Genomic DNA, 20,430 nt, shown 5'->3' with positions numbered 1-20,430 from the left:
TATTATCTAGAATATTTTTTATTCTAGTAAAAATAATAGTGATTAAAGTTTTATATTATTATTATTCAATTATTGAAATATATATATATATATATATATATATATATATATATATATATATATATATATATATATGCACAGATAATACATGACTATAGTATTTTAAATATGCAAAAAAACTCTCTGTTCTAAAATATTTCTTTTTCATTTTAATCTAATTGTGGTCTGTTATTCATAGCCATTCTCTCGTCCTGAGTTCACATTCTTTCATATAATTATGTGGATGTATTTTCAAGTCATTTATTCTGAGCCTTGTAATTTATGGCAGGAAGGGGTTTATAGGACAGGCGTGAAATTAACACCTGTTATTCTCTCAGGACTCAAATTAATTAACCTACTACCTTAATAGAGAACGACAAGCACACAGGAGGTGATGTGTGTGTGTGTGTGTGTGTGTGTGTGTGTGTGTGTGTGTGTACGTGGCCCACAAAACACGTGTTGGATTCTCTTTCACCGAAGTGAAATGGACAGGGTTTTTGTGATCTTTGGTGGCAGAACTTCTCAGTAACACTCTTACAGATAAAAAGCCATTTTAGTCATTTTACTGCATTCAGTTCTTCGGCAAACCTAAACAAGCAGAATTAAAAAAAAAAAAAAGAATTCAGAAAGGTGACTTGTTATGTGAAGAAAGTTGAAAATAATTATTTTAATATCCCCCAAAACATTTACAGCAATTATAAATTGTTATAAGAATCATTCTTATGTATGTTCTGGATTATAATTTTAATTGAATATTTTCTATTTTCATTTAAATATGAGTCAAAGGTTTAGTTATTTTGTAGTATTTTTGTCTTTTTTTTACTAATGTTTTAGTAGATGAAGTCAAACTAAATATAAAAGCAAAAAAAAAAATTCTTATCAATTAGCTAGTTAAAATTAAATATGCTTTCATTATAATATAAAAAAGCTTTTTATGAAGACTGAAAAATGGAAGATAATATAATATAATATAATATAATATAATATAATATAATATAATATAGGGAATTTCACACATCTAGGAGCCTCTAAAACAAATACTCAAGCTACATTATTGTTTAGATTAATATAGTTTTATTAGTATATAGATTTTTTTGTCTGTAATCTTTTTATTATAACATTTTATAATAAAAATTGCTTATAATTTTAAATCAAATGGTCTAGTTAATCATCTTGTATTAACTGTAGCTAAATCTAATATCATTTTGACAACATTCGATTTGAAATTCTATGCTTTTTTCGTCAAAATTCAAAGCTACTTTTGAATGGCCATCAATGGTGAAGGATGTACCAAATAATTAAGCGCAGGACTGGACCGACGAACTGCTTTCATAAATCTCTCTTTATTGTTCTTCCTGTCCAGTTCATTTGTCAGTGATTGTCAAAACATAATAATGAGCAGAACTCATTTCTGCACCATTCAGCCCAGATGAGTTACGTGTGCGCTGGGATGTCTCTGTAGTTTGTTGCTATGGAGACATCTCAAGCAAACCTAGCAAGATGCCATCATCACACGCAAAGTTATAATTATAAACAAGGCCATATTTCAGTGTTTATGGTCATATCTGACCTCATTTGTAGTGTTAAGCAGCGATTTTTAACTAGCTTACATTGTCAAAATGTACACCTTTGTTCTTAAAGAGTACTTTTTTGAACTTTAAAGGTACACGGTATCTACTTTTGTACTGCCACAGTCACAGCTTTTGTACCTTTTTTCTGCGAGTGCAGGCCGCATTTACTTAATATCAAATCCAGATGCTGCACACTGGTGGTGGTTGAGATTGTTGAGAGATTGTAAAGTGCTTTGGTTGTACGCCATACACAATAAAACGCTATATAAATGCCTCATTCATTCAAAATATTATAATATTTGTAAAATCCAAAACAACCATTTTCATTTGGATATATTTTGAAATTAAATTTATTCCTGTAATCAAAGCTGAATTTTCAACACCATTAATTGACTCCGGTCGTCATTGTCAGAAATCATTTATGCCCGAAATAATATGCCGATGCTTTGATGCTCAAGAAACATTTATTATCATTATAAATATTGAAAACAATTGTGCCGCTTCAAATTATTGTATTTTTGTGTTATATGGTTGTTGTTGTTTTCAAGATACATTTATGAATTTTTATTTTCTGACTGTCATTGATCAATTTAATGTTTTATGAACACAGTAACACTTTATTTGAAGCCTTTCTACGTAATGAATTATACTATTATTTTAATGCATTATTTACAGTAGGCCATGTAGTGCACCTTACAGATGCACAGTATGAGCTCATTAATAATTGTAAACGTAGATACGCAGTACATATCGATACTCATCTATTCAGTGCCGTGCCTTTAGAAAGTATAATGTGTTAAAAAAATTTACAAATTTACAAACATTATAATGCATTATAACTTTAGTTATTTGCCTAATTATACATGAAAAGACCTAATGCTTTACAATATGTGTTATAAATAAATAAAAAGGCTTCAGTTAAAGCGCTAACACAATACTTCTGCCCACAGATGAGTTGTATAATGAGCGTGTGTCTGTATCTGCAGTTTGTGGCTCATCCGAACTGTCAGCAGCAGTTACTGACGATCTGGTATGAGAATCTGTCTGGTCTTCGTGAGCAGACCATTGCTGTGAAGTGTCTGGTGGTTTTGGTGGTGGCGCTGGGACTCCCTCTGCTAGCTGTGGGGTATTGGTTCGCCCCGTGCAGTAAAGTAAGGCACATTTAAAACCTGTCAAAAACACGTCTGGGTCCTGCAGTACCACAAAACCCGCAGTTTTACCGTTTTAGGTTGAATTCACGGTTAAATACTGTCATTTCATTAACCGATATAATGTTAAAAACTGAAATATGTAATAAACATTAAATGAACAACATTACATTTAACATACAACCCTAATAAACGTAACTGATCAGAAAAAAACTAAGAAAGAGCATAGTTATTTCTAAGAAAAAACTTCAAATTTGAAATGCAATTCTGGTAACGTTTTTTACTTGTAAATTAACCATTAACCATTTGATAGGTTTTTACTGTAGCATTTTCATTTTTTACCATTAAAATCACGATAATTTTTTACTGTGTATTTTTTCATTATTTCAAATAATTTTTTTATGGTTTAATTTTAGTTAACTCTAATAACACTGGTAATAATCTCACACATTTGCAATTTATAAATTACAAAAACTTATTTGCTGTTTCTTTGCAATTATTTGTGACATTGACTAAAAATTGCTGAGTGAAAATTGTTTAAAGTAAATTTTACACATTGTTTTTCCAGTATAATAAGTTTGCGTTTGTTACTCAACATATTTGTTTTCTCAGCTTGGTAAAATACTGCGCAGCCCGTTCATGAAGTTTGTGGCTCATGCGGCCTCCTTTATCATCTTCCTGTGTCTGCTGGTGTTCAACGCCTCTGACCGGTTTGAAGGCATCACAACCCTTCCCAACGTCACCGTCACTGACCACCCGCTCCAGATCTTCAGAGTCAAGACCACACAGTTCACCTGGACAGAAATACTCATCATGGTCTGGGTAGCAGGTAATGCCAACATCAATATTCACTCATTTAAACGATTTCAGCTCTACATGATCCCTTTGTACAACTAGAATTTAGACCAAAAGATCTCATTACAGTTTAGGAAAAGGCAATTGAGAGGTTGTAGAGATCTCATTTGCGGGTTGTTCTTTTTGGTGGTAAAGGCCATTTATTCAAGAGACTAAAATATTTCTTTCCTACACAGTCAGAAATAGACTTCCTTGCCTCAGGACTAAAGCTTCATGATCAATGAGCCTTTCAATTGTTTCGACCTGATGAGACAGATAGAAAGACAGAGTTTGAGTGGATTACAGTCAGTGTTCTCTGAAGTGACTGAAAATAATGTGTAAACTATAATTTCCATGAGTAGTATATATGGTAATACTTTATTTTAAGGTGTCCTTGCTACGTGTTACATGTACTTACTGGTATAATTACTATTAATGCATAACTGCATGGAAGTAACTCTAACCATATAGTAAGTAATTGAAATGTATTAATATTACCAAGTACTTAAATATAACCGTATCTTTCTATAATTATAGTGACGTTTGTTACATTTATACAGTTTGCAGGAGTCATTTTTTGCCCATGCATGGCTTTTTTTGTCATTATATTGTAATTATGTGTTTATATTTTCAGGTTTTGCAGGTGTATTTAGTGCAAACTTATCTGTTTAAGATTCATTTTGTCACTGTTACTGGCATTCGCATTGCTTTTGAACTTGATACAACAGACTTTTGGGGTTGTTACATGTTTAGGGTTGGTCAGGTTCATGTGTTTTTGAAAGAAGAAGGCTCCACCAAGGCTCCATTTATTTGATCAAAAATGCAGAAAAACTGTGCAACATTATTACTTATTTAAAGTAACCGTTTTATATTAATGCATTTTAAAATGTCATTTCTTCCTGTGATGCAAAGCTAAATTTTCAGCATCATTACTCCAGGCCTCAGTGTCACATGATCCTTCAGAAATCATTCTAATATGCTTATTTGCTGCCCTTATTACCAGTGTTATTTTATTAGTTTGTTCCTTTTTTTAAAAAACTGTGTTACTTGAACTACCTGATACTTATCGTTGAGGACGTTTCAAGGTTCCACACTCACTTTAAGAAACACAAAACAAGCAAACAAACACTGTTCAGCATATTATTTTAGAGTCATTTAAAAAGAGGCATGTCCATTCATCACTGTCACTGAAAGGATCTGGTAATGCAAGGCTTTTCACAGGCAATGCATCATTGAGAGGGTAAACCGCAGGTTGGATTGGGTTTGGAACATTTTCCCATTTCGTTTGTGGTTCAGAGAGTTCACCCACGCTGAGAGCACCTCATTACATTTGATGTAAGAAAATGTTTCGCCATTTCAACCAGGACAAAACGCTGGGGTAACGCACTAGATGAGGGAAGCTAATAGGTCTTGCAGCCCGTGTGATGTTTGCGTTAGTTATTTTTCATTTTAAGAGGTGACTAAGAGTTTTTTGGATTGTTTTCATCTAATGGGTTTGAAAGAGACCACCTTGTCAATGGTAAACGATGTCTTTAGATGCTGATCATGACTGTGGGTTGATGAATTCATATCCACATGGCATGATGCTGTGAAGAAGTCTATGCCAATCGTTGAATTTTCAGTGAAAAACCTACTCGTCAACTCAGATTAGAAAACATTATTACAAGCTAACCGTTTTGTGAATCAAGCTAAAGCAAGGCCAGAGTTTTGAACACTGGCTGGTTCTCAAATACTGTTTTTGGATCATTTTAAACAAAAAAAAGTTACAGACTGCAGCATTGAGTCAGTTCCACCGAGTATAATGTGCTGTTGTAGCAGTGTCTCTTAATAATTCATGATACCTCAGGACTTTTGCTGAGTGTTTGCTTGCATGGTGCAAAAATCCAAATGTGTTGCTTGGCTAAATATTGACAGAGTCTTTCAGTCACTGACGACACGTTTGACATGTTAGTGTAAAAGCCATCCTTATTTTGCTCGTGTTAAACGATCAGACCTACTCTATAGCTGCAGAAGTGACCATGCGTAAAGTCCATTAGTAGGGTGGCTTTAAAAAAAAAAAACATGCACACACTCTAAGCAATGAGTCATGTGGTGCGTGCTAAGCTTATGGAAAATTGCATTTATTTGATTTGTGCTATCGGTTTACCTTAAGCTTATGGATAATTACATTTTCTTTAGTGTGTTTAAAAAGTTAATTTCAAGCGTGAGTTCAGAACGTGCGTTCAGATTGTTTATAGTGTGTCTTGAGAACATTTATTGAGTGTGTCGTTCTGTGGAATGCTCGTTCGGAGTGTGTTTATAGAATATTTGTTCATAGTGTGTTCAGAATGTTCGTTCAAACTGTGTTTTTTCAGAATGTGATTATAGGGCTCATACAAGTGTAACATCTTTGAAGTGTGTGTGGGCAGGTTCATTATATTGTGGTGATGGTTGAGGGCTCAACATGACCGCTCTGAACCTGAACCCCTGACCGTTCTCCTTTCAACACAACCTCATGTCACTGTTCTCACTCATTCCTGTGGCTTTCTGCTAAAATAAAGCATTGAGTTTTAAAGATGAAAATCACCTTTCCATTCTTTCAGTGTGAGAGAGAATAGATTTTTATTACTTGGATTTCCTTTGGCATTCTTCTAGCTTAGATTTCACATTAAAAATATAGTGCAATGTCGTTAATCATTTTAACAGCATTCGTTGCAGCTCCATCATAATTTTCCTATCAGAATGTGTTCTCCTCAGGGTCTTTGATTTGTCTGATTAATTCTCTCTCTCTCTCCCTCTTTATCTTGTCCTCAACTCTTATGTTCTTATGTGTTGAAAGTTCATTTTATCAATATGGAAATGCATTATTATTTATTTAAAATGTACCATCCCATTTCCAGAGAAGTTGGGACATTTTGTAGAATTCAATAAAACAAAAACAGTTTGCAGTAAGCAGGTGAACTCGTAATTGGTCAAGATATCATGTTTGGGTATAAAATGAACGTCTTAGTCTTTGCAAGCAAAACTGAATCATGGCTCATCACTTTGTGCCAAATCTGTATGAGTCCATATTTTGAACTTGTTATTTGGTACAAATGGATTTGGAGCATTCGATGCCAAAAACCAAAAGGCACCATCCAGATTTTCATTAGCAACAGAAGCAAAAACAAACGTCTGTCATGTATGCAGTTCGATTAGTGACGATGCCGTCAAGATGATGTTAGTCATGAGAAGTCTATGGTCATTTGATCAAGACAATGCCGGCTCTCTTTCTTCATGTGCTACGACAGCATGGTTTTTGTAGAGTCCAGAGTCCAGCCTTCCTACAGTCCAGATCTGACTCCTATTGAAAATGTATGACCAGTCATGAAAAGGAGAATCTCAGACTGCTGAGCTTCTGAAGTCTTGTAACAAGCGAGACTGGACAAAAATATAACTTGCAAAACTTTGATGTGACGCGGTGTTAAAAGTGTGTTGCAGCCATCAGAATTTTATCATATTTACAAAATATATATATATTTTATAGTACAATTTTGTTGGTTAGTGACAATTTTGTAAATATGCAAGAGAATGAACAAATCACAGATTCTTGACTTTTATCGCTTTTTTTTTTTTTAAATGTCCCAACTTCTCTGAAACTGGGGTCATATATAATTTATATAATTCAATAACGCATTCAATTATATTCATGAGTGTTTTCAGGCACAGTTTATGTTCTTAAATTGCTTGAGTTTGAAGTTACAAGAAAAGATAACTACTCTGTAAAATTTGTCTTGTTCAGTTCATTCAACTCTAGAATTATTTCTATTTTTAATTACACACAATGCTGGTACAAGCTACTTCTGTGTTGACCATAAAAACCTCTCTGTTTTCTGCAGGAATGATGTGGTCAGAGTGTAAGGAGCTCTGGACAGAGGGGCCAAGGGAATATATCATGCAGCTATGGAACGTTTTGGATTTCGGCATGCTCTCCATCTTCATCGCCGCATTCACTGCCCGCTTTTTCGCCTTCCTACAGGCAATGAAAGCCCAGGAGTATGTGGATGAGAAGATCCACGCTCCAGACCTCTCACTGGTCACTCTGCCGCCGGACATCAAATATTTCACATATGGTGAGAGAGAATCTGTGCACTGCTCTGTTTCAAAGAGAAAAAAAAAATCTATATGTACACTGTATATATATATATATATATATATATGTGTGTGTGTGTGTGTGTGTGTGTGTGTGTGTGTGTGTGTGTGTGTACACATACAAACTTAACATTACCTTATAGTTGAATACATACAAGGATTTTCTAATTAATTAACAAAAGGGTAATTAATCCTTAACCAAAATTTTCTGTATTATTAGCGAGAGATAAGTGGCTTCCTTCGGATCCTCAACTGATCTCCGAGGGTCTGTACGCCATCGCTGTGGTCCTGAGCTTCTCTCGCATCGCATACATCCTGCCAGCCAACGAAAGCTTCGGCCCACTGCAGATCTCCCTGGGACGAACCGTAAAGGACATCTTCAAGTTCATGGTTCTCTTCATCATGGTCTTCCTCGCATTCATGATTGGCATGTTCATCCTTTACTCTTACTACTTGGGGGCAAAGGTTAACCCCGCCTTCACCACGTGAGTGACAGGCACGCACTGCAACATATATTGAGCAAAATATAAAAACATGTATATTTAGGGATGCATAACTATACATATTTTCAAATACACTAGTTGAGTTAACCAGGTATATATGGATTATTTAATGTATACACAAAGACAACAAACAGGCCAGTAAAGCTTGAAAACTGTCTAGTCAGCTGTTGCGATGACTAGTTAATTTTATACTAATATATATACAGCTCATGAAGGGAAATGTATATGAATAACCACAATTAATTATGTTTAATTGCAATTATTTTCATCTGCTGTCAGTAGTTACCGCAGCAGAATTACATTTCCATCAACAATTATTTTCATTGAGCAAACATTCATTGTGAATTAAACTGTAAGAAAGGATATTTTCGTGACCACAGAAAATACCTTTTTATAGTATTAATGCATTAGAGCATCTAGCAAGGATGAGACATTCATTTTCAAGGTAGATCAAGAAACTTATGTAATTTGTGCACAAAAGCTAACTCACATAATGGAACACACAAGCATAAATACACTCATACATGAAAAAGTGCAAAGGCGCGATAGTAAACTTGTCAGGAAAAGCAGAGAACGAAGCTATGGAAAGTCAGTTAACAGCCTGTTAGTCATCAGTGCTGTTTATAATGTGGTCTATAACTACTACTAAACCTCTGTTATGTTTAGATAAATGTACAATACCTCATTGGTGAGGGTCCAGATGCAGTCTCAGATGAAAGTCTTGATGGTTTCAATGGTTTTGGACTTGAAATCCAAAGATGTCCTGACTTTGATGATTAGGAGTTTCTTAAGAGGTAGAATGTGAAAAGAGCTACGAGAGAGATCTGCTGAGATCCAAGGACCTTTGGTTGAATGGAAAGTTAAGGTTGGAAGGCCCGGTACAAACTTAAGGGTTGCAGAGGTGCTCAAATTATTATCTCCTCAGTCTAACCCCAGAACAGCATCTGGGCTGTTCCCAGCATGCCACAGTGGGGGTGCGGTTTCAAAGGACAAGAAGTAGTGAGACGTGGAAGACACCAAAAAGATAGAAGACTGAGCCGGGGGATTGGAGCGAGGCCTTTTGAACTATGTAGAGGTCACACCTCTTGAGGGTCAGATAGCCAATAGTGACTTTCACTTTTGGAATGGAAGTTTACGACTCTTTGTTCTCAAGCATGGTAATTTGAATATGCACTGGACTGGAGGCTGATATACAATCATTGAAGATTCTTAGAAGATGTTGCATTCCTAGATTCTTAGAAGATGTTGCATAGGTATCAACATGTAATATACACTCACAATTAGATCACATGATGACAAGTTCAAAATATTTTGATATTTTGAGTTGATATTAACTAGTTATCTGTCACAAACATGCATAAAACAATACACAATACCACAGGCAATATACAAGACCAACAGCAATATGCTCAATGACCTGAGTTGTATGTGTGTTCATTCAAAGAAAGGTTTTTCTGTAAATCAATTAGAGAAAAGTCCATTGTTGAGGACATTATGTGCCTTTCTGAAGTCAGTGTGGTTCTCTACACATACCATTAAGCAAAAAGCACATGTTCTCAGATGGTTGCCATGGAACCCAGAGGTTTGTTCTGGCTTGTTGTGCATTTCAGGGAAATAGTTAATACATATTTCAATACATTTCATATTTTAAGTACATTAAAGCAATTAATTTTACAATAAATTTAATTTAGTGAGTTTGCCTTGTTTTAGATTTTTTTGCATTTTATTTTACTTATCTTACCCTTATAAATGTGCAAGATGGTCATAAATATATCACATGCAACTGGAAGGTTCGTCAGGCGGAGACCTGTAGTGAAAGAGTCAGTCTTTTGAAATGAACTCTTGGTTTCCCAGCATCAAATGTGAGGCTGTCAAGTGCTGGAGCTCATTTCACACTAGAGTGCCTCCAACGGGATGAGGTTTGTTTCACTGCAAGTCAGAGACGATGAAACAAGTCCTACAAGTCAGTTTGCGTGTGTGTGTGTGCGTGGGTGTGGGTGTGTGTGGTATGTAGACAGCAGACTTCTGAGATTCAAGTCTGGAGTTGTTTCCTCAATCCCATCATTCTTGCGTCTGTGTGAATAGAGGATGTGCATTTTCACAGCTGATCTCCAGGGATGTAAAGCAGATTTGCACTGCTGTCATGTTCCTTATCTAGTCTCTAGACATTTGCTTTCCCCAAAGAATGAATTGTTTGTCTAGAGCAGGAGTCCCCAATCCTGCTCCTGGCGATCGACTGTCCTGCAAAGCTTAGCTTCAGTCCTAATCAAACATACATGAAGCAACTATTTAAGTTCTTCAGCATTGAAAATTAAAAGCAGGTGTATTTTATTAGAGTTGGAGCTAAACTTTGCAGGACAGCCGATTGCCAGGAGCAGGGTTGGGCAACCCCAGTCTAGAGCTAGTGTAGATTTTGCTTAAAGGGGTCATATGGTACAATTTCAAGTGTTTCTTTCTCTTTGGAGTGTCGCAAGCTGCCCGTGCATAGATAAGATCTCTAAAGTTGCAAAGACTAAAGTATTAAACCCAAAGAGATATTATTTGTAAAAACAGAGTGGCTTTATATTCATAATACCACCCAAATGTTCACACAAAGAGAGAAGGCGGAGCTATTATTCTCGCTGTAGTGTTGCTGCAATTCCTACTTTGCAAGGACAGTCTGGTGCTATTGACTCATAAGTACCTTTCAATATTTAAATAATCTGCTACTTGCTATTCAAACGCAAGTTTTGAACTATAAACAATAGTGCTTATTGTTTGTAGTTTCTTCGATCACAAATACAGACATGATAATGCTTACGCTGCGCTTCATGATGCAATGCATAAAAATACAGTTCTAAGTCATTATAATCAGTAATTATGTTCCCGCTGGATGCAAATAGGTTTTATTGTTTTTGTATCATAGCACTGGGACACGGCATCAGGTTATGATAAGGGGCATAACATTTCCGTCACACGAGGTATTCGGCCAATCACAACTCCTTGCTTTTTTTTAAAACGACAGGCTTTGTACAAATAACCAGTTTAAGTTTTTCAACCTTAAACTGCATAAACACATTGCATTACACCAAAATACACAAAATAATGTTCTTTTTAGTAACATCGTATGAGCCATTTTATTTAAATGTACTGTATTGAGCTGATGTCCATTCAAAGACAAAATAAGCAAATCATATATTTTCACTCACACCAACTGCTAAATTAGTTAAGAAATAAATTTGTAAATTTGAAGAACGTACATAAGAAAATTACTGAAACAAAAACTTTCAACACTTCACATTGACCCTAAACACTGTCTTCCCTCTTGTCTGTGTCAACAGGGTTGAAGAGAGTTTTAAAACTCTCTTTTGGTCCATATTTGGCTTGTCTGAGGTGTCTTCTGTGGTGTTGAAATATGATCATAAATTTATTGAAAACATTGGCTACGTGCTGTACGGGATCTACAACGTTACCATGGTGGTGGTTCTGCTCAACATGCTTATTGCCATGATAAACAGCTCGTACCAGGAAATAGAGGTGAGCTATTTTTCCCATGAACTATTTAGACAAGTGGGATAGGCAAAACCAATACTTGTGACAAAACTAAACATATGAACAAACTAATCATAATCAAGATTTTAAGCAGCTGTGATTGAGAGCGAAGGGGAAAAAAACATCTGTACACTCTTAAAAAAGTTTTTGCTGCAATGCAATAAAAGAAGCGTTTTTAGTTCCCCCTATGAACCTTTCAGTATGCTGATCTTAAAATAACCCTTTTTTGTGTGTAAATAAAAATCTATTTTCTTAAGGGTGCGTTTATGTTATAGATGTTTAAAGTAATTGTTCACTCCAAAATTAAAATTAGCTAAAAATTTACTCACCCTTTTGCAATACAAGATGAGTTTGTGTCTTCATGAGAAAAGATTTCCCTGCAGTGAATGGGTGCCGTCAGAATGTTTTTATCGGCTGATTGGACTTCCATTCTGATGACACCCATTTTATCACAAAAATCGTGAAAAAAATGCGAAAAACTTGTGTGTGTGTGTACATATATATATATTTGAAGGCCTTAGGATTAGTAAATTTTCATATTTGGGTGAACTATTCCTTTAAAGGCTTCTTTGCCAAAAATGCATCTGGAATCAGATCAAATTTATTTTCTGTGTCTCCAGTAGTTCCCTGGGAGAAAATGATGTCTGGGGCCATTGATAACACTGCTGTTAAAATGACTGTAATCTTTCAGAATGACTCTAAGAGTCTTTGAGGGCTGCAGACGGGGGTTTGGACTCTCACTGAGCAATTATACTTGTACAAATGGCCCATACTTCAGGTTTCTGAGGAAGAGGCATTTAACATCTATTGCTGACCGAAAATGTAATTCTTATACAACACTAAATCTCAGCTTAATCCTTATTTTATAACCCTTTCGGTTTTCCTGGACAAAAATGCCTTCCCATTTACAGTCTCGTGTTGTGCTATATAATTTAAAACAAAAGTGAAAATGCGATAACATTAACTAGCATTGTCTATAAAAAGAAGATCCTCTACTGTCTGTTTCTTGCAGGACGATGCGGATGTGGAGTGGAAGTTCGCTAGGTCTAAACTCTGGCTCTCGTATTTTGACAACGGCAAGACTCTCCCGCCTCCGTTCAGCATCGTCCCCAGTCCCAAGTCCTTTTATCTGTGCATCAAGAGACTGGTCAACCTGCTCCGGTGTCGCCGGCGCCGCCTGAAAAAAGACGTGGAGCTGGGCATGGACAACTCCAAGTCCAGGGTGCGTGTCTGCTGTTGGTACTGTTTACCGTTGGTACAACTTTACTGTTGGTATTTGAGTGTCAGGGTTTTTTTTTTTAGTTGGTAAATGGGAATTTGAGCTGAATTGGCCAAAATACAAAGATGGTCGATAAGGCATTAATATGTGCTTAATTAGGCTAATAAAATGGCTTATATTCTAGTAACATGCGTGCTAATAAGCAACTAATAGGTGTCACATTTCTGGACCGTTTTATGTGCGTTTTCTTTCCTCATGTGAGGTGTGACCTTGTTTCTGTCTTGTGTTACTTGTTTCATTACATTCAGGTGTGTGTCATTTAATGAAGTCATTGTCTCACATTTATAAGTTGATTCAGCTGTTCAGTGTTAGTTTGTCCGGTCTCGGATTATTGAAGACTGTAAGCTGTTATTCATCATCTCCAAGCTTTCTTCCCACACCATGACAATAGATAAAACCGTAAAATAAAGTGTTACCGTATATTTGGATATAGACAGAGCGCCAAAGCATATTTAAAGCATATTAAATTGTGTAGGCATGTAATAACATATAAATAAAACGACATATATATGATATAAAATGTGTACATATATATATATATATATATATACACACACTAATATAATATTTATTAAAATATTTATTTCCTAATTTTATTCAATACATATGTATTAAATTAATATAGTTAACTTTAATTGCATTCAATACCTATTAAATATTTTAAAAATGTATTTATAAAACAAATTTGAATGTGTAATTCAACATATAATGTCAGAGAGAAAGAGATAATGCATCATATAAAATACAAAGATAGTTATATATACAAAGTATAACGATATATTTTCATGAATATTTGTTCCTTTTTGCAAGCATTAAATATTCATATCAGCTAATGATTTTGAAAATACCCCATATGTTGCGAATAACAACATGTTTGATATTTAAAGTAAGTAACGCTGAAAGAGTCAAATGGATTATTATAGCCTTCCATATCCTGTACTGTATTCTGCACAGCCTGGAAAGTAAGAAAAAAGAAAACTGTACTCTTGACTTCTTAAACTGTTGTAAGCAAATCTTTGTAAAGCGTTTCCATAAAAGGCCAATCCGTGCACTTTTTTTTTTTTGCACCCATAATTCATCATCCATATGCATGCTTCCAATCCATTCCCACAGAATTTTTTTTCGAATTTTTATGCATCATACTTAACCTTAGTTTGTAAGTGCATATGACTCCTCACATGCGTGGGCTCTTAAATGAAGCACGATACCTTTCCACTTTAGTTGCGTCTTTGTGAAACCTGCGGCCTGACTCCACGTTCGATTGAGATTTTAAAGGATGGAGCACCTCTCCCCCCATCCACCCTGCTCTCAGCGTGATAATTCACTCAACACCATTCATTTTCTGCCTCCGTTCTCAATAAGACCCTTCTTTTTGTTCGGTGAGAACAAGCCACAATGATCTATCTGTCCAATAAAGCCCAGATAATACCTCCCTATGTCATTAACTTATCGACATTTCCCAAGCCAAACCGTTTTTTAGCGTTTCCACGAAAAAAGACGGATAGTTCTGTCCTTGTTTAGCCTGCAGGGAGAGGATCGATGGCGTTTCAGTGCATAATAGAGGGGAGCAAACTCTGATGAAGAGGTGAGAGATGATCATTGCTTCCTCGGGGCAAATGTCACTTCATCTCCCGAGAGAGCGGCAGCACATGTCCACAAAACCACGAGAGTAACCGCATTATTGTGATTCATCTGTGGCAGAGGCCTCCATCTAATTCACTCTGATCAGGCCAGCGCCTCCCATGGGCTGCGTAATTGAAAAACTGACAAAAACATGTGCAGGGCCGCATCTACAAGACACGGAAGAGAGGGGCTCATCTGGCGCTCGCCTGTCGGGTCGCTCGCGTGAGCATCAGACATTCAAGCTGTCACGAGTTCAATTATAATCGCATCGGATCGTAATTTGTGGCTTTTGAGCGGCTGGCTGTTGTTCGGGTCTGACTGCACAGGACTGTTGAACTGTAAGAAATATGTAAAACAGGACAAAATGTACTGTACTAATAAGAGGGATTTTATGGGTTGTTTAGGGATGTTTATGTCATAATATTGATTGATTATTTATTTTTTTTTTACTAGGATTTTAGTTTAGTTTAGTTTAGTTTTAGGGCTGATGGAAATGTCCATTACTGAACTACTGGATAATTTCCATTAATTACCAGTGAATTTTCTGTTTGGGAATTAGTGTTATTTTAGTGTTAATTACTGTTTAGTGATATTTTAAATATCTTACATATTCAGTTGATATTTTGACTTCGTTTTAGTTCTGTCATTATATGCTTTTGACATTTTTATTTGTTTTTTCAGTGTTTTACAATATTTCTAGCTTTAATCTAGAGCAATATATTTGTATTATTTTTTAATATTTTTTTAGTTAACTTAAGCCTATATATATATATATATATATATATATATATATATATATATATATATATATATATATATATATATATTTATTTATTTATTTTTTATTTATTTTATTTATTTTTTTAAATTTTGTTAATGTTTTAGTTAACACAAACAACAATGCTGAGAAAGTCCTCAGTTATTTCAGTGGTTTGTTCCGCCCCCTGGTGGCAAAAAAGTTATAGATAATTTTATTTTACATTTATTTGCTACAGGCGAAGCTGCAAGCACTGTTTACGTGTCTTAATTCTATTGTTTTTGTCTCATGTCCTGCGGTTTATTTTGTTTTTAAATGTGTTATTAGACTTATTGCTTAACCGTAAAAATGTCTTCGTTCCATTTCTTTAGTTGTTAACATTTTAAACCATATTTAAATATTTAATTTTATTATAGAACGGTTGGATGTAGATATATTTAATAATACGTTTGCTTAATGTTAATGTAAACCCGTTCTGCTGCGTTGAAATCTGAAAATAAATGTCAGGTTTTATGAAGTGATCGTCAGTAATCGATGTTCCTCGATGCTTACAGCTGAACCTCTTCACCCAGTCCAGCATGAGGATGCCAGACGCTCACAGCTTCAACAGCATCCTGAATCAGCCCACGCGCTATCAGGCAAGAACGCCGTCGTCTCTCCCTCGTCCGATGAATTATCACAGCAGATTTCAGCCTTGTCCGTTTCACTGATCTTCGGTTTTGTCTCACGCAGCAAATTATGAAGCGTCTCATCAAACGCTACGTACTGAAAGCGCAAGTGGACAAAGAAAACGATGAAGTCAACGAAGGTGAAGCGGGATTCACTCTGAGATTCTCATTTGCCGTAAAAACAAGTAATCGCGTACTGATTTGATACGATTAGGATCTAACAAGTCTCTAAGTTCATGTTAAATGAAGTGGCACATCGCACTTCATAATGAAGTGAATATATATATATATATATATATATATATATATATATATATATATATATATATATATATATACATAGATTTAAAAAGTGTATTGCAGAATGTGTTGCTACTTTCATATGTCTTTGTGTTGGATCTGCAGGCGAGCTGAAGGAGATCAAGCAGGATATTTCCAGTCTGCGGTACGAGCTGCTGGAGGAGAAATCTCAGGCTACAGAAGAGCTCTCCCTCCTCATACAGAAACTCAGTGACAAACTCAACCCTCGACCGGTCCATCCGCACTGACACAAGTCACCGGTCGGCTCGTTCTTCATGACAAATACTTTTCTGTTCCACACCGATATGCGGAGATCCCCGAGCTTCGTCTGAACAACGGCAGACGAGGGCACAAGTTAGGCTCTTCTCCTTTCAGTTGCTGTTAAAAGGAGTTCACCCAGAAATGAAAATCACCCCATCGTTCACTCGCCGCCAGACGCCATACGCCGGGGTCAGAGGTCGGCCGGGAAGCTCGAACTTTACTCTAGAAAGGCATAATGGAGTGAAAAATGGGGTAATTTTCATTTTTGGGGAGAATGATCTACTGGACAGTTGTTTTTTGCTGTATTTCATGCTGGTGTAACATTGGCTTCACCCTTTAATGACGACCAGGATTCGACTGACAGATCCATGCACTCAAAGATGAATCGCTCATACAATTTCCAGTCTTTTGGATCGCACAGTCATACATAAGAGCTTTTAAAATTGGTCAAATTTGAATGTCTATTATTATTATTATTATTAGTCTATTATCGAATGTGCTATTATAGTTTTATTAATCTTTTGTGTCTCTTTTTATTTATATCTTTTTCATTTTTTATTTTCATTTTGATTTGTAGTAATTATTTTTCTGCATCCATAATTTTTATATTAGCACATTAAAGTAGTCCACGTTAAAATAAGTAGTCGCCAAGTAGCTGAAGTGAGTTTTATTCAGTTAACGTTTATTTTATTTTATCTCTGTTCAGATTGCTCAGCATAAATCCTTATTGTAAAAACATTTACATTTATTCAGTAAAAATCATGGACAAACAATATTAAAATAGTTAAATAAAAATTGAAAAAAATAGTTATTGATGACAAATATATAAGTATTTTATTACTGTTGCTATAATTTGCAACCTGTTTCATTTATAGATGACTGACACATGTTTATTAATTCATGTTAAAACTGCGTAATTGAAACGGATGAAAATTGTATAAGCAATTCAGATCTTCAATTTAGGTCTAAATATTTTTTGAGATTGTAGGCTGTTTTACCTCCAAATAATGCAACAATAACTGGAAGTGCAATATTCAGCAAACGAGTGTTCATTAGCTCCGGTACAATGAAATATGTTTGGAGTGACTTTATAATCAAAGATTTGAGATGATATTTGTGAATATGACCTATACGAACTGCTACATTTACGTAATTGTTACTTTTTATGTTTTTTTTTTCATTCTTTCTTATTTATGTTCGATTGTGTATTGCAAAAAATATCATCATATATCTTAAATATATTAGAAGTTATTAGCAAAACAGTATTTCTCAGTACATTTTAGGCAGGGATGTTTGTTCATATCCATTCCCAGCGTTCCTTAGGGACCTGTATTAGTGTAAACGTTAATAGATTAAAAACATCAGTGACCATACAAGTGTCCATAAAACCTTTAAGATGGAGAGACCTTCTAGCACAAAACTATGCAGGGTAAATGTTTATCTGTACGTCAACATCCGACTAATTATTATTCGTATTATTTGTTGTTACAGTAGGTTTAGTTGTTGTTTTGTTACAGTGACTTCAAGTTAATTAGCTGTTTACCTGCTTTCTGTTTAATTCATATTCATGTTGCCTGGATCTTATTTTCGAGCAATAGTTTATCCAAAAAAGATATTTATCAAGCCCGTAATGTTTATTTACTCGTGTGAAATAAAAAAAATGAAGAAGTTTGAGCTGCACAGCGAAAGTAAATGACGGTTTATAATGAAAGCTTAATTTTGAGAATCAATGGGGGGTTTTTATAGCGTCATTATGAATTAGTGGTTCTTAGAGGGCTCCGTTTCATTTCACAAAATGCAACTCTGCACTCTTAAATTCAAGGCTCTCTTGATTAATTATAGATGTAGGCTGTAGCCAGATGAGAAGCAGTAGGTGGTATATTTCATGATAGACGCGATATAGCTGCAGCAGTAGGCATATTTAGGATCAGAGCAGGACTACTCAACAAAATATACATATATATATATATGTGTGTGTGAAAATGTCGATTCTGTTTTGATTTTGCTTGCATTTTTCATTTCTTTAGATGTTTAAGCTATGCATTTTGGTATAATTATTATCAATGAAATGATTTTAGAGGGAAATCTGAGAAATGTAGCTATGACACATATAAATGTTACTGTAAGACGATAGCACTGAGACTCTCAATTTGACATTTTTAATGTTTTCTATATAAAATCTATTCACGAAAACGAGTCTGCTGTAATTAATTTATCGTGAGCGTACCACAGGTCTGCGAATGAGACCTGAGAATGATTTGGACCTGAGAAACCGTCTCCGTTATAACAAACACGCTTTGGATGAAGCCTTTTCACTGAGAAAGTGAGTATGTGTCGCTACTAAACTTTGCAATACTTAAAATACAGAGCAATCGGTGTTCTTGGGAATGCTTTGATGTCCACACGCTGCGCATCCACAACTGAAATCAACCCTGAGGTGGAAGATGACCTCTTTTTTTTTTTTTACACCGCTTTTGACATCAGATGTCACGTTCTTCCTGTAAGAGGTTTATATGAAAGTCTGTTTCTTTAAACTCATCACATGGTTGTGGTCTGACCCTCAGGAGTCGCAGCTGAACATTCTGGAGAAGTTATTCACGATGTCCCATGGTTCAGCTGTGACAAGTATTATGCAAAGGGTTTGCTAACAATATCTATATGCAGTGCATTCTTAAGTTTTGAAATATCATTTAAAATTAAGCAGTTGGTTTTCTTTCATTTCAACTGAATGCATCAAAAGACCAACCAATGCACTTTCTGTCATGAAAATATGTGAATATTAAGCGTCACCTTTCTCGTGGTTGATAAATCATATTTATCAAAAGGCATTTGACCCAGATAAGGGAGGAGGGTGGACCGTGGACCTCAGCACACAACAATTATGTGTTATTAAATAGTTCATTTACACTCGGGAGGAAGTGATGAAGGTTTAGCGTTACTTGACACTTGCAACCCTCAACTTTTACTTGTTTGGCCACTGTGTTGGGGAGTCAGGCCTACCCTTAAGTGACCGACAGCCTTCAGAAGCACATATAAAATACTAGATAATAGATAGCGATAGATAAATGATAAACATTGCTACTATATACAGTTTACTCACAGATTGTAGTTTCTGCCAGGTCAGTTTTTCTTTACACAGAGTATTATAACAATATAATAGGGTTATTAAAACACATTTAAAATGTGGAAAAGTTGTATATATATATCTTACTGGTTTTAATTTCTAATTAATTAATTAGTATTTTTAAGTCTCGCTAATTTCAGAGGTTTCTATTTTGTGATTTTGGGGAAGTGTATCGAAACAATAATAATAATAATAATAATAATAATAATAATAATAATAATAATAATAATAATAATAATAAAAGCTTATAACGGTAAAGAAAGAAAATCCGTCCCCGTTCTGGTTACCTCACAAAAAGCTCACGTTTTTGAGGGGAACAAAAATGTAACGTTTAACCCAAATCTGAAAAAGCCCCTTCCCCTCGAAAACAACGGGCCTTCTCTAATGACATCAGCGTTAAAATCAACCCGGGGACTTTTATTATGCATTCCGCGAACTAACGCTTTTTCCGGTTCTGGTTCTAAGCGTCACTATTCTGTTGCAAGTTACAAGTCTCAGAGAAAAAACTCTTTATACTCATAAAAATGACGAGTTTTGACATGTTTGCGCGCAACATATGAATAATTGTGGAGTCAATCCGCTCCGGTGGCGCCTCGTGAGTCAGGATGGCCGAGCGGTCTAAGGCGCTACGTTCAGGTCGTAGTCTCCCCTGGAGGCGTGGGTTCGAATCCCACTTCTGACA

The 20,430-nt window shown here is 35.4% G+C and overlaps 1 protein-coding gene and 1 non-coding gene across 3 annotated transcripts in view; both read left to right on the top strand.

Annotated features, from left to right (window-relative positions):
• Positions 1–18,817, top strand: part of trpc3 (transient receptor potential cation channel, subfamily C, member 3) — a 33,700-nt gene extending 14,883 nt beyond the window's left edge. For both annotated transcript variants that reach the window (XM_043257911.1, XM_043257910.1), the window contains 9 exons: positions 2,597–2,761; positions 3,371–3,587; positions 7,450–7,683; positions 7,923–8,187; positions 11,526–11,721; positions 12,749–12,958; positions 15,950–16,033; positions 16,128–16,203; positions 16,469–18,817. In XM_043257911.1, coding sequence (XP_043113846.1) covers positions 2,597–2,761; positions 3,371–3,587; positions 7,450–7,683; positions 7,923–8,187; positions 11,526–11,721; positions 12,749–12,958; positions 15,950–16,033; positions 16,128–16,203; positions 16,469–16,611 — 1,590 coding nt within the window. In that variant the 3' untranslated portion in view covers positions 16,612–18,817. The remainder of the gene's footprint in view (positions 1–2,596; positions 2,762–3,370; positions 3,588–7,449; positions 7,684–7,922; positions 8,188–11,525; positions 11,722–12,748; positions 12,959–15,949; positions 16,034–16,127; positions 16,204–16,468) is intronic.
• Positions 18,818–20,347: 1,530 nt separating this feature from the next.
• On the top strand, positions 20,348–20,430 carry trnal-cag. Its single transcript has one exon. It is a non-coding gene; the product is annotated as a tRNA-Leu (tRNA).

The sequence above is a fragment of the Puntigrus tetrazona genome, chromosome 14 (genome assembly GCF_018831695.1).
Source record: "Puntigrus tetrazona isolate hp1 chromosome 14, ASM1883169v1, whole genome shotgun sequence".
Taxonomy (NCBI): domain Eukaryota; kingdom Metazoa; phylum Chordata; class Actinopteri; order Cypriniformes; family Cyprinidae; genus Puntigrus; species Puntigrus tetrazona.
The sequence above is the reverse complement of the archived record's forward strand: the minus strand, read 5'-3'. Positions and strand labels throughout refer to the sequence as shown.